This window comes from Vicia villosa, linkage group LG1 (genome assembly GCF_029867415.1).
Source record: "Vicia villosa cultivar HV-30 ecotype Madison, WI linkage group LG1, Vvil1.0, whole genome shotgun sequence".
Lineage (NCBI taxonomy): Eukaryota > Viridiplantae > Streptophyta > Magnoliopsida > Fabales > Fabaceae > Vicia > Vicia villosa.
In genome coordinates this window covers 141,944,636-141,959,187 of record NC_081180.1, presented here as the reverse complement: position 1 = coordinate 141,959,187, position 14,552 = coordinate 141,944,636, and the positions used below count along the sequence as shown (strand labels likewise).

Sequence of the window (14,552 nt, the reverse complement as noted above, 5' to 3'; positions counted from 1 at the left end):
CTGAGTTTAAGGGTTAGAGTACCCCTAATACCTTATAATTTTTTTTTTGGGAGAGTATAAGCAATTTTTAACATATAAGATTGGTTGTTTAGACTTATAAGTAATAATTTTTATCAAGAAAAAATATAAGATTGGGGTTTTATGAATAAAGAATAGAAGTAGTTTAAAAAACAAAATCATGATTCATTAATTTTTTCTATATAACTCAACATTAACATATATTCTAGAAAGTCTTTTAAAAAACTCAGGTTAACCCCAAAATTATACAATTTAAAGAAAAATCAAAAGTCAACAAGATGCATATATATCATATACCCCAATTGCAGGAAATGAAGTTCTTGCATTGAAAATAACATTTCTAATTTTTTAAAAAGAATTAACAATACAATAAATTATTAATACATTTAAGAAATTTCTTAAAATACAAGACATTTCTTAGTATTTTCCAAAAATGAATTGACGTAAATTGTAAAAAAAAAAAATGCTGGCACAGTTTTATTCATGGAATAGGAATCTCTACGCCATTGTAGTGGACCCATGTTGGTGAGTGAGTTTGATTTTGTCAAGAACAATACAAGAATCGTGCAATTCTAAGCAACAACCAACCAAGGTAAGATTTTTGTGTTTCTGTTTTGTTTGGTCACAGTTTTGACTCTATCATCCTTTGACACTTTACCTTTTGATTCTCTTTGGTTGATTATTTTTGTTTTTATGTTCACCCCAGATTCCAATTTTCTCTTATCATTTCAAATTTGTCTTGTTTTCCTGTTTTAGATTGGGAAGTGGTTTTTCAAGGTCTTGCGTTTGGGTTCTTGTTTTGCTTTTTTGGCTTAAATCTAGAGATGGGTGTTTGTTATTAGTTGTGGAGAATCTGAAAGTTTGATTCTTTTGGAGAAAAAGATGAAGGATTTTCCTGGGACACCTGGTACTTTGTTTGGTTTGGCTCTGAGGATGTCACAGTTTGTTTTTGCTGCTGGGTCTATTGCTTCCATGGCTACCACACCAAGTTTCTTTAATATTACAGCCTTTTGGTAATTCAACATTTTGCTTAATACTTTTTCCTTATTTTTATGCATTTATCTCTTTGGGTATAATTTTTTAATATTACAATACAATATAGGGAATCATAGTATTGACATGACTGAATCAAATTTATTTGTCGGATTTGTTTGATTTGGGAAATCGGTTCTAGTTGTGTAATCGAAGGATATTCATAGTTGTTGGGGATTGTTTATAGGATGAATAGATTAACTCTTGATATCCCTTAACAAACTTAGCAAACTATAACAGAAATAACACTAACTTCAGTAACTGATGAAGGATAAGGAGAAGAGATTATCAACAAACTACTTATCTAATACTCTTCATAGTTCATCCCGCCCTTAAGGACCACTCAACATTGTAGGAGCTCACATGCTACTGGTACTAGTTATTGCATTGTATTCAAGTAGCATTGGAAGTAGAGGATCCTGAGGACACACCGATCTTGCTGTGTCTAAGAGTGCTATTGCTGGAATTCCGTCACGCTCTTGCAGCCATCTTTATGATTATGTTCATGTGCGTTAGCCACGTGCCACCATTCGGGTGTCAAATTTTGCCACTGTCAGTTGCAGCCTGCTCATCGATTCTTCTTAATCCTGTTTAAGTAGTCACAAGCTACTTCCCTTATAATAATGGTCTTTTGTTCTTACTAATGTTCAATTTCGGTCTTCTTTTGCGCTCGATGCTGCTGTTTGTATCTGTTTGTGTATTTCAGGTGCTTCCTAATCACTACAACGAGTAAAGTAATTACAAATTACTATGGATCTTGAACCAAACTTTGACTCTTTCAAGCCTCAGAAAGGTCTTATTTCCTGTGCATTTTCAAACTCAATGGGGCAAAACATAGCATTTTACTTGAGTAATTTGGCATATGTTCCTCAATTTCCAATTCCCCACCAAGTAACAACTTCTTCCCAATCATCGCCACTTTCTCTCTGCACTGCACTTTTTACTCATCATCGTCACCCTCGTAATCTGTTACTGTTCCATAATCTTCTTATTCAGCCTACTCCCAAGCTACCTAAATCTCTCGCTGACTTGCTTATTATTGCCACTGAAGGTATACGTTGAAATCCCACATCTTCTATAGACATTACTATTCAATAGATTAGTTTTTATAAAGCTAGGACAACTTTCGTTACTTGGGCTAGCTTTTGGGTTTGTGTTAGTTCTAGTCAAAATTCTAAAATGATATCAAAGCTTCTTCTAGATATATTATTAGGCCACTCACATTTGTATACACTCTACACTTCCGATGTCATGTCTTGCTGAGGTGAGGAGCAATGTAGTCAAGCACGAGATCTTAAGTAGGATCGGTCGGCTTGTGAAAGATCGTAAAAACTCGGATTGTTAGCATGGAATGTAAGATCCTACCGAAGGAAAAAGGGTAATTTGATACATATAATATATATACACTCACATACATAAAAACATGAAAATCATATTACAAGCCCCAAAAAAGACCCAACACATTTCTTTTTACGATCTTGCTTCAAAAAGATCGATCTTGACCACATCGGCGACGAAAACGATCTTACAATCCAACACTCGATCTTGACCATAGTGGTGAGGAGGTTGTTGAGATCTCATATTGACCAAAGATATGACTTTATCCTCACCACTTGAGCTAGATTTTGGAGTTGATTTAGGCCTAAAACAAATTCTAATTCTAAAAAGTATATATTGCACTACATGTCATATCCTTGTCCCATTCATGATTTTTTTAGCTTTCATCATTTATGATCCTCCTGCTATGTTGGACAAATATCCTCTGGCGAAACACTGGTGGAGTGTTAGTTAATCGCATACTATCAATTTTATTTTGTGTCATGTATATGCTACTGTTTTCCTCATATAGTGATGAAGATATGTACACGATCAACAGTTTTACCATCAATATTGTGATCCATAAATTTAATGATTAATGCTGACTGTTCCATTTGCATTGCAGTTACCTGATAGCTGCAATGGGTTTACAAACCATATGGAGTTTTGTGCTCGCTTTATTGGACGCATACGCCGTGGCGAGAAAGAAAGTCCTCCATAACCCAGTACTAGTTAGCCTCTATCTGGTCGGAGATTGGGTTAGTCTCAGCAAAAACCTTGACTACGACTAATTTATTACATACATTAGTGTTGACAAATTGCGGCTATAGCTGTGCTATTGCTTAGCGAATTTTGAATAATTTTCTTGACCACTGTCGACAGGTAACAGCCACACTATCTCTAGCTGCGGCGTGTTCCTCAGCAGGCATCACAGTTTTGTACTTTAACGATCTAGGACACTGCCATTTTGGAAAGGAATGTCGAAAATATCAGATTTCAGTTGCATGCGCCTTCTTAAGCTGGATACCGATTTCAATATCGTCCTTAATAATGCTTTGGCTATTAGCCGCAGGGTAGCAGAGACAACATGTTGACTCCACCAAAATTTTCTCATCGAAAACACGTTTATATTGTTCATAAATTTCTTTGAAAGTGTCAATAGGAAAGGAAATAGATTAGGTTTATACTCATTCAAATTGATTCCTTCATTTCAACTGGAATTGTTGTGATAGCAGGAGATAGTAAAGAGACAGAGAAAAATGTATTTTATTTTTCCTTACCAAAGAAACTAGTCTACCAAAAGTTGTTGCAATTGGTAAGATGTAATTTCAAAGAGATTGTTGATTTGATATTGGAATTGTCTTTTGAAAAGGACTTGTTGGTCCTTTGATGTAAAGTGCACTGTGAATTGCATTAAGGACTGGTGAACTGTCATTTTTATTGAAGAATGTATACTATATGTGACTAGTTTTATGCACTAGGGCCTTTTGTAAAGTGTGTTTTCGAAATCATGCGCGGTTTTATTTAAAGGAATTGTTTATTACACCCTTAGTATTTCTCTCAAACTCTTTGAATTTCCTAAATCATCCTTTTCGCGAGGTCCGGATGATAAAAACCGAACGCACTATGCAGTGATATCCATATCCATACGTGGGACTAAGATAAGTATATTTCCTGTAGTGAAGCATTAGATGTTTTCTGCTACACAAAAGTTACATATGAAATAATCCTAGAACTGTACCATGTTGTTTTAAACAAGATTTTGCACTATAAAGTGCAGACCTTTGAAAAAATGTGTGCCTGTGTCGGGATCGTGTTCGGGGTGTCCGTGCTTCATGTGTAAGTTACGACAAATGTAATCTAATAATGTTTGTGTAGAAAAGATTAGGTGAGAATGTAAGATGTGTATTGAATACCTTTGCAGCTAAAGTGGAAATATTGTGAGCATGACCTGCATTTTGATCCACCATATTTCTTTTTGAAAATATGGTGTATCAAGTTGGACTCTAAATCTCTTGATTATGTCTTTTGCCCTTGTGAGTTGTGTTACATGAAGCGAAGGCATCATCATGCCTTTGGCATCCCATATAGGTAAAAGGAGGTTTAATTAACCAATGTTCTTTCTTATTTTTTATTTTATTTTTATATTAAACAATGTTCTTTTGAAATGAACTCAAACTAGTGACAGATAGCATTTATCATGCTCGTGAAGATGCTTTGAAGTTTAGAATCCCTGTCCAAATTGATTGGATTGATTTTTCCACTAGATTTCTTTGAAGCTATGAAGTATATATACCTTTAGAATTAGGTGTTAAGGACTAGGCTTCTGACACATGTGGGTGTCAAATTCTTGTATGAAGAGAATTTTACCTACCTACTCCCAAAATTTTATCTTACACCCCCATTTTTCATTATTTTAGAAATGTCTTTAGGAAAAAAGAATAATTTTTTCGAACGAAATTTTCGATAAAGGAAATAAAATTTCTGGTACATACTAAATTTTCGGTAGTGCATTTGAATGGTTAAATTTTTATCGGCAATTTCAAATTTACCATTTCGATAGTGTACTCATTCAAAAATTTTCAACGATATGGATTTTACTGACATATTTGGAGGGTTCTGATTGCACCGACAAATTTGTGTGGTCTAGAATGAATCGTCATTTGTATAAATAGGGGCATATGTTATAGAAAAATACATCTAAAAAAATGCCTCTTCCTTAATTTCTGATTAAGGCGGAAGTGTATTTCAACGAAAACAACCCTCCTATTGAATTCAAGCTCCCGGATGGCGCCGCATCTCTCGTCAATTTGACAGACAAGTTGAATGAATTATTGTCTGATACTGATAACAGAAGGGCGAAGAGGATTGAGTTTCGTGAAGATCAGATTGATAATAATGGAAGAGTGAAATACAACTTGATTGAGTTGAAGACCGACGAAGATGTCAAGGCCATGTGGAAATCATTTCCTTGTAGGAAAATAAAGGTTCGATCGAGTTGGATGCATAGATAACAAGATCCGTTGACGACATAATGAAGATGTTGAAACATCCAGAATCATCTAGTAGTACCTATGTTTTCATGTTTAGTGTTTTTTAATTTATGTTTGTTGTACTGTTTTATGATGTGTTCATCTTTGAATCATGTAATACCCAAAATATTATGCAATAAATAAGTACGGTGATAAGAAGTCTGTGTCACAAAATATACATATACATAGGCAAAATATAATACAAGAAAAATATAATACACCTACATAGGCCCCCACGGGCTATGTCGGATATCCTAGATAATCTGATAAAAACCTCACAATTCGGGTTTACCAAACCCGTGAGGTCATATGCAAGAACGTCAATCAATTGGAGGCGGCTATCCTGGTCCCTTGCAGGAGGTGGTGGTGGCGGCACGTCGTCAGCCTGTGCCCTAGCACCAGAAGGCCCCGAAACATTAAAAGACCTTGTAGTCGGTGGTATGAGGCGATGGTGTGATATATTGTGATACCACTCCAAGTAACCATCCTCGCCCTCTGAAGGATAGTGTACTAGAACTACGCTAGCTCTAATCTCACGGGCAGAGCTGATGATGTGGCTCTAAAACCATCTTTCAATCCCATCAGTCGGAGCCTTAGGAACTAGACGTGGGATGCCCTAGACAAAACTAAACTATCGCAGACACCTCTCAGGCAGGTGTCTAGCCACGTGGTTCTCCCACCTCATATGCCCTTAATACAATGTTGCATCGTCAAATGGCCGATGGGGATAGTGCGTTGAGTATGGTGTCCAGACGACATCATCTACTGTCAAAACATCAAGCCTCCTCTTGTACTCCATAACACCACCATGAATCGCCTGTCCACCCTTCTATCTCCTCGTCAGTGGAGCACTCGCTACAGTCTCATAGCACAGATGCCAGGGAAATGCTCATATATCTAGCACTGAATAAATAAAAATGATTAATATGACATCCAACAAATAACTAATAGACTCAAATAACAAATTATAAATCAAAAAAGAAATGTTAGTTTACATGTAATAGGCTCAAATAACTAGCTAGCTATTTGGTCTCAGGCTAGGAAGCAACTCCAAGTCTCGTGTAGAAGATAGTTAGTGCCATCACTCCCCAAGCCCAATTTGGAGTGTCTAGGCTACTGAACAACCAAAGGTAGCGAACATCTATATAAACATCTGACTTGTATGCAAAGAGAGTACATGTCATTAGATGTAGCATGTACACCATAACGGTAACCTCATACCTCTAGGCCTAGATGTGCTCATCGTACCTATCCCTCAGGAAAAACATCCGAAGGTGGAAGCCTCTGTTAAAGGCAAAATCCTAAAGCACTACACCCTCGTCAACCTCCAGATCCTCTACAACCTGTGCTAGCGCTGTCACCTGGGTAAAATGAGAACCAGTGAAGAATGTACCAGCGTGTTTACCCTTGATTTTGATAAATACACAGTCACACACCTTGTGACCAGAGGAACCAAATAGAAAGATTAACACTTTCCAATAAACAATACTTAGTCAAGAACCTTAAATAAAAACAATACTTGATCTTTCTTAAAAGCTTCAATCAAGAACAATACCCAACTCCATGCTTAAAAGCTTAAAGAGTGAGAACACATGTCCTCCTCAATGTATTAGAAGACACATGAGTGACACAAAGAACAAAAACACACGAAAGACTTTAACTCCCCTCAAAACACTAACCCTTATTGCACCCACGATTTCCCTTTTGTGAATGCTTGCAAAACTAGGTTTAACAAGTCCTTATTTATAGACTCTTGCAATATGGGCTTGGACTCTGAAATAAATCCAATCTTCTCCTTTCTGAATCAGTTGCAAGACCTTCACACAAAATAGGAACAAATCAAATCAAATCAAATCAAATCTTAGTTTTCTAAAAAAAACCTCAAAGATCCTTTTTTCTGAAAGTAAAACAAATATGCATTTTCTTGATTGGTTGCACCTGTATGAGAGTCTGAATCTTCCTAATCTAATATTTTTCTATCAAATATTCAAGGATTAAAAAACAGTCTGAGCCGTCAGGATATTTTGGTGTAGGATGTCACAACATCTAACAGAACATCTGTCAAAACACATAACATTTGAACCTGCTATGACAGTAAGTCAAGATGTTTCAACATCTTGCTCAACATCAGTTAAGAACCATGTATTAGCAAAATTATGTCAATCAAAAAACCATGGGACTAACAAACTTAATCTCTTCCCACCAGTTAGCTGCTTTAAGGCTTTTAAATCTTTGATAGGTGGGTGATTGTGAAACTTGAGCTCCTTATGTAGATTGATCACCCCTCTTATGATGTTTAGGTTCCATTTGATTTGGATTTAGAAGAATATATATGAATCAGAATGACTTAGTTTAAAGGTAAAAATAAGTGTAAGAACAATACAAGAGAACAAGTGGAGAAAAAAAGTTGAAACGCCAAAATATTTATAGACCCGCGCAAAAATGCGCTGCACTGGAACTTGTCGCGTCGTGTTATCTTTTGGCAAGAGTCATTTCTAACGACTCTATAACGGGGGCTTATCATTCCATGTTATACTGTTTACACGCCATTTTAAGTGAATAACGGTCATAATGTGCCACTCTGGCTTATCTATGCAGTGCATTTTTTCCATGCATACAATTTTCTTACACTACCATAAAAAAGGGATTTAACCTCGGATGCAAAGTTGATTTAACCTCGTTATAGAGTTGAGATAACGAAGGGAGTCATGAAAACTTACCACTTTATCCCTCAGTTTTAGAATAACCGAGGGGATAGTTGAAATGGTCATTGGTTCGATCCCCAACAATAAATTTTTAATATTTTTAAAACTAGCACCACACACCTCTCGGTTTATGACCAAATCCGAGGGGAAAGAAATATATATTTTTTAATTAAAAAAAATATAAATTACATTGTTTACATAGAATATTGATAAATTAATTTTTTACAAACTAAATTATTTACACAAAATATTACATTATTTACACATAATGTTAAAGTAAAAATATATAACAAAATTTGAATTTGATTCATCGTCGTCACTGTCAAGAAGATCAGATGCTAGATCTTCAAATCATTGAATCTTGGGAAAGATCCAATATTGGATATTGCTTATATTTGTTTCTCATATATAACAAAAAAGAGTTAGATCAATAAAATAAATATTCAGTTATATGATTATATAAGAACACCAACCTTGAATCCAAATGACCTTTTGCTCTTGCAATCCATCATAGAGAACTTTTCCTAGCTTCTTTAAGTTTCAAAATTTTAATGTCAAATGTTTTATTATCAATTTTTGATATTTAGAATGCCTTTATAATGGATGTCTTTTAGGTTTCACACGGATCACTAATGACAATGTCTTGAGCATTAATACTCATTAAATGGATGACAAATATTTGTTTAAGGACGGTGAAGAAACTCAATAAACACACTTATATTTCCCCTCGGTTATAACTCAAAATCGAGGTAAAAATACAATAAAATACCTCTCGATTTCTGTTAAAAACTAAAGGAAAAAAGTTTTTTTTTTTTTTAAAATTACATTGTTTACAATATTAAAATACATTGTTTAAAAGAAATCCAGACTTTGAGAAATCCAATTCATCCCAAGTTCTTGTGCATATTCTTTTTAAGTTCAATGGGTTTCATGTATCAATTTTCTTATAAGTTATCTGTTTCAGCCATGAAAATTTTTTTTGAGCAAATACTTTCATGGTAAATGCTCTGACAAGAAAGAGAACAAGATATATAGTGGTGGATGTAGAGAGTTTCTTGTGGATTGATGTGTTGACAATATATTGAGTGTTGTTAGTTTATGAATGTATGGTATAAATTTATTGTTGTAGCTGAGTAACTAAACCTCTCGGTTCTTTTTTAATTTGAGGAAATATTTTTCTTTTTTAATTAAAAAATAAAATAAGGACTTTCTCCTTGATTTTATAAAAAACCGAAATAATATTTTACTTGCAAAAAATTATAAATGATACAAAAATTGAAAAGTTAACAAGATTATGTACTGCAATTGTTTGCAATTTATAACATGTTTGAGAATAAGAAGGTTATTCTAAAATACAACAACATCAACACCATTATGTAAGATAGATCGTAAGGGGAGAAAAAATATATCTTATTCAAGATAGAAGAACAACATACAACATAGAACATTGAAGAATTTTTCTGCAATGCAATCCATTCTAAAGAATAATGGATACGAGTTTGGAGCGGCTACTTATAAGTTAAGTTTAGGATAAAATTTTATTAACGAATATTTTTATAGTAAAATTTAAGATTTTTTCTTTACCCACCTCCCTATGGGGGTCACCCCCAGCGAAAACCCCATTTTACCCCGCTTCGGAAATGCATTTCCGAAATATTTTTTTTTTTCTAAATTTTTCCAGACTTCGGAAGTGCATTTCCGAAAAAATCCCAAAAATTGGGATTTTGACTAATTCGGAGATGCATCTCCGAAACAACAAAAAAAATCTAAAAAAATCCCAAAAATTAATTTTAGGATATTAATTAATTCACATATCATAAATTTGATATAATTTATGAGTAATGAATAATAATAATTATATATTTTGATATAATTTATGAGTTATGAATAATAATTATTATATATTTCTATTTTGATTCATATTTTAAAATTTAAAATAATTTTAATTAAAAAATTAAAATAATTTCACTTACAAAATGAGTTATAATTTTTTATTTATATATTTATATATTTATAATAATTATTATATATTTATATATTTACAAAAATAATTAAAAAAATGAGTGTTTTAATTTATATATTTATATATTTATATATTTATATAATAATTATAATAATTATTATATATTTATAAAAATTATTATATATTTATATAATAATTATTATATATTAATTATAAATATATTTATCCATTTATATAATAATTATAAAAATTAAAACAATGAGTGTTTTAATTTATAATATATATATTATATTTATATATTATATTATATTTAATTTTAAATAATTCAAAATTTACTTATGAAATTAAGATGTTTTTGATTTATATAAGTTAGTAAAATAATTTTTAATTTTAAAATTGTTTAGGAAATTTTGATTCACCTTGATTTTATTGATTCACCTTGATTTTATACCTATTAATTGTATTGATTCACCTTGATTTTAATTTTTTAATAATTATTGAATTCTTTCGGAAGTGTATATCCGAAACATTCCAAGACCAATTTGGTCTTGGAATATTTCGGAAGTGTATATCCGAATCTCCAAAGGGGGTGAATTCGGAGATGAACTTCCGAAAACACCACATTTTCTGAAAAATAACTTTATTTCGGAGATGCATCTCCGAAATCAATATTTTATATTAAAAAAAACACTTTTTCGGAGATACATTTCCGAAAACACATTTTTTTTCAAAAAAAGTACGTTTTCGGAAATGAACTTCCGAAAATAGGGGTATTGTGATAAATTCACCATAGGTAGCCAAGAAGGTTAGGAAGTGGGTGAAGAAATTTTCAAATTTAATTATCTAACCTCTTAATTATTCAAAAACAAAAAAAATTATTTAAATTACAAATAAAAATAAAATAAAAGAAAGACACCACTTAAAAAAAAGAGAGTAAAGTTTATTCATTGCATTTTGGTTCTCTTGGAACCATATTGTGTGAGTTATAAATCTATCCCTTTCTTAAAACCTTAACGCTCTACAGACGCTATATTTGGATTCTTCCTTGAGTGGATAAAGACTCATGACTTGCTTGACCTTCCCTTCTATATTTGTTAGAAGTGGTGACTATGAATTGTCTCTTTCTCCTTACTCTACATCCATCTTATAGAATGTGGGGCTTTCTTCCTACATTTTCAATAATGACTACTAAAAAATAATGAATACTAACAACTCACACAAAATCATATTATCACATTTAATCACAATTGTCAATTATACCATATCTCTAAGATCCTTAGTTTGGTGCATGCTTAAAGGAATACCACTAAATTAAAAACTTTATTATCATTTATTTAGTTTGAAAAATGATCAACCACAAGTTTTTTAGGTGGAATTTCAACTTCAAATCAATGTGAGAGAATACAAAAGTATTTTAAACCACCCATCTAATCAAAATTATATAATACAAGGGAAATCCAATCCAACCATCCACTAAATTATAAAAGTTAGGTGGAGTCTAATCCAATCAAAATATTTTCTCAATGAATATTTTGTGCATAAATGCAGTAATTAATTGTATTAAGAGTTTTTAAATCTAAATAAAATATTTGAAATTTTAAACTTATTATTTCTTATTTAAATTAAAAAATAATGATCTAAATTTCCATGTTTTGTTAAGTGTAAGATGAAAATTAGATAGCTTAAATTACTTGATTGTAGAGTTTTTAATTAATCACAAAGAAACTAAATTAATGGTAAAAGAAAAAAAAAGCATGCATTAACATTAAAGGGTATATTCAGCTAAATCACACTTTTAATTTTAAAATATTCCTATCATATAATTGAACAGAGCTGTCATGGTTCAACCATGACAAAATAATTAGAAGCCTTATTTAACTACATTTTAATATTGACAAAAAATTATGAGACCCTATTTAATTACTGTTTAACCGTGAAAAATTTGAGACCCTATGCGGTAGTCCGTCTTGCACGCCCCCAAAGACGGTCCTGTAATTAAATGTTATAATTCTATTGAATGATGGTGTAAAATCAGGGCCGGTCCTTTGAATTTGGGTGCCCTGGGCGAATCAAAAGAGTGGTGCCCCTATAATTTTTTTAACAATAAATACATAAGGATAAAAGAATAGAAATATGGATCTTTGAATCAATATTTATACTACATCAAAACATAAACCACTATAAAGAAACTTCTTCTTCTTCTTCTTGATCCGATCTTTTTTCCTATAAAAAAATTGACCAAACCTTTAAAAATATTTAAATATCATCCTCTTAGCATTTTTTGTTGCAAAATCGTTAAAAATTTGTTTATAATCAAGGTTCTTCAAAAAATTATTTTCAATTGAAATCAACGCAAGGCGATTTAATCTATCTTGTGACATAGTAGATCTCAAATAAGATTTTAATAGGTTTAATTTAAAAAAAATATTTTTCAACAGATACAACACTGTTAGGAATAGTCAATATTACTCTATAATATATGCATGCATTAGGAAAACAATTAAAAGTATTTAAAGAACTCAATATCATATAGCTTGATTTTGATTCAAGTGTTAAAACTTCTCGAATAACTTTCAATTCTTCAAAAAAAATTCACTATCAAGATCAAGAGAATCGTCATGTTTTTAACAAGTTTCAAGATATTTATAACATGCTTTCAAGTCCCTATCAGATAATGATCTAAGCCTTTCAATACTAAACAAGAATTCAAAAATATTTTCATATGTGCTATACTTCTCAAATCGTCTATCAAGTGATTCAATTGTTTGATCTACAATATATAAGAAATAATGATTTCGAAAAGAATCTTCAGCAGCCTCAAGATTCAGTTGTGTGAGTTGAGATGAATTTTCATTATAGTGTTGTTTTCTACTAATTTTACGTTTTTGAATAAACACACATTCAATCTCCATTTCATTCCCAATCTTTTCAGCACTAGCCTTAGCATTTAGAAATCCAAATTCTCTATATTTTTTCAAATACTTGATCAAACCTTTTAATGGTTCTATAGCCACATCAATACACATGTTTTTTTTCTTCAAAATTTTGCTAATTTCATTAACAACACTTAATAATTCAAATCAAATAATCATAGCTACGGAAAATTCAAAGTTTCCAATTCCATGAGTTGCTAAAGATTCGGCTTCGCTCTTAATTTTGGGATCATTATCTTGTTCATCTAGTTGAAGCAGTGTGTCACTCTTAACTTTGAGATCAATAATATAAAATATTTTCTAAATCATTATTTTAATTTTAGTGTCTCAATTAAACTTTGTAGTTGCTAAAATTATGGATATATTAATTAATTTTATTTTAACGGAATTAATTGATTTTATTCTTCTCTATATTTTATTTATGAGAAATTACATTCTTTTATTGATTTTGACTTTGTAGTGCCTCTATAATTTTGTTAACCAATATTTTTTTAAAAAAAATTCTAGGAAGTATTTTTATAATAGAAAATTCTCTTTTAATATATATAGGGGTAAGAAAATAATTTTTGGTGCCCCTAAAATTATGGGGCCCTGAGCTCCCGCCCCACGAGCCCGTGTTCAGGGCCACCCTATGTAAAACTAATTTATACTGAAAGTGCACTACATTTAATCTCTAATGATAAGAGTTATTTAAAATGAATTTAATTAATATGTTATTTAAATCCTCTAATCTCAAATAGTGAGAAAATCTCTACGGATTATTCTGCACATCTTATTTCCGTGTCGATTTAGAAATATTTAAGTAGCTGCTGCTTTTGGAATATGCTATTGTTCTATTCAGTATGGTATATTAACCAACTTTTCAAATAATTAAATTCATGTATTGTGTCATTTTTGAGACTAAAGCCATTTGGCATCACATATTGGAAAATAGAAAACAATTCTAATTTCCTCTTAGTGTTTCAAACAAGAAAGTTAAGTACTGTATAGCTCGATGAGACTATAACTAGTAATTCTAATTTGATCAAGAGTTTTTCTCCAAGTCAATAACGAGTTATCGACCATCAATCTTTATAAGATTTTTTTCAACCATGCAGTCTCATAACTGCACGGCCTCAGGATTCCTCTCATTCCGAAGTGGCGACCACTCCTTGCCATCCTTGCCATTTTCGGCCTCGAGTGTTATATACGGTGCAACCAGTCTCGTCTTCTTCGATTTCGGATGTTACAATCGAACTCGAGTTCTCTTGAACAATTCGTCCTAAGGGTTATTCATTAACGTTGACCTCAATTATTTGGTTATCATAATCACATATTCTATTCATTTAAAATTTTCATCAATAGGTTGAAATAAGTATTCCAAATTAATGGAATAGAATTATTGCTCTTGTCTGGTCTTATTATACCAATACCAGACTATGCTATAAGGTTTGGATTGGATAAAAATTATAGTATATATAATGATATGATGCATATGCCATTATTATTGTTCGAGTGCTTCACACTAATCCTGCACTAAATATTAACTGTTTTGAAGTAATGCGTTTTTTAA

The 14,552-nt window shown here is 31.9% G+C and overlaps 1 protein-coding gene across 2 annotated transcripts; it reads left to right on the top strand.

The window, feature by feature from the left end:
- Positions 1-451: 451 nt before the first annotated feature.
- Positions 452-3,840, top strand: LOC131644346 (CASP-like protein 5B3). 2 transcript variants are annotated; one of them, XM_058914824.1, is made up of 4 exons: positions 452-610; positions 775-1,031; positions 2,993-3,125; positions 3,250-3,840. In XM_058914824.1, the coding sequence occupies exons 2-4, from the start codon at positions 901-903 to the stop codon at positions 3,442-3,444; spliced, it is 459 nt and encodes a 152-aa protein (XP_058770807.1). In that variant the 5' UTR covers positions 452-610; positions 775-900; the 3' UTR covers positions 3,445-3,840. The 2 variants fall into 2 exon arrangements, with proteins under 2 accessions (XP_058770807.1, XP_058770808.1); XM_058914825.1 differs by lacking the exon at positions 452-610 and having other exon boundaries at positions 622-1,031.
- The last annotated feature ends 10,712 nt before the right edge of the window (positions 3,841-14,552 follow it).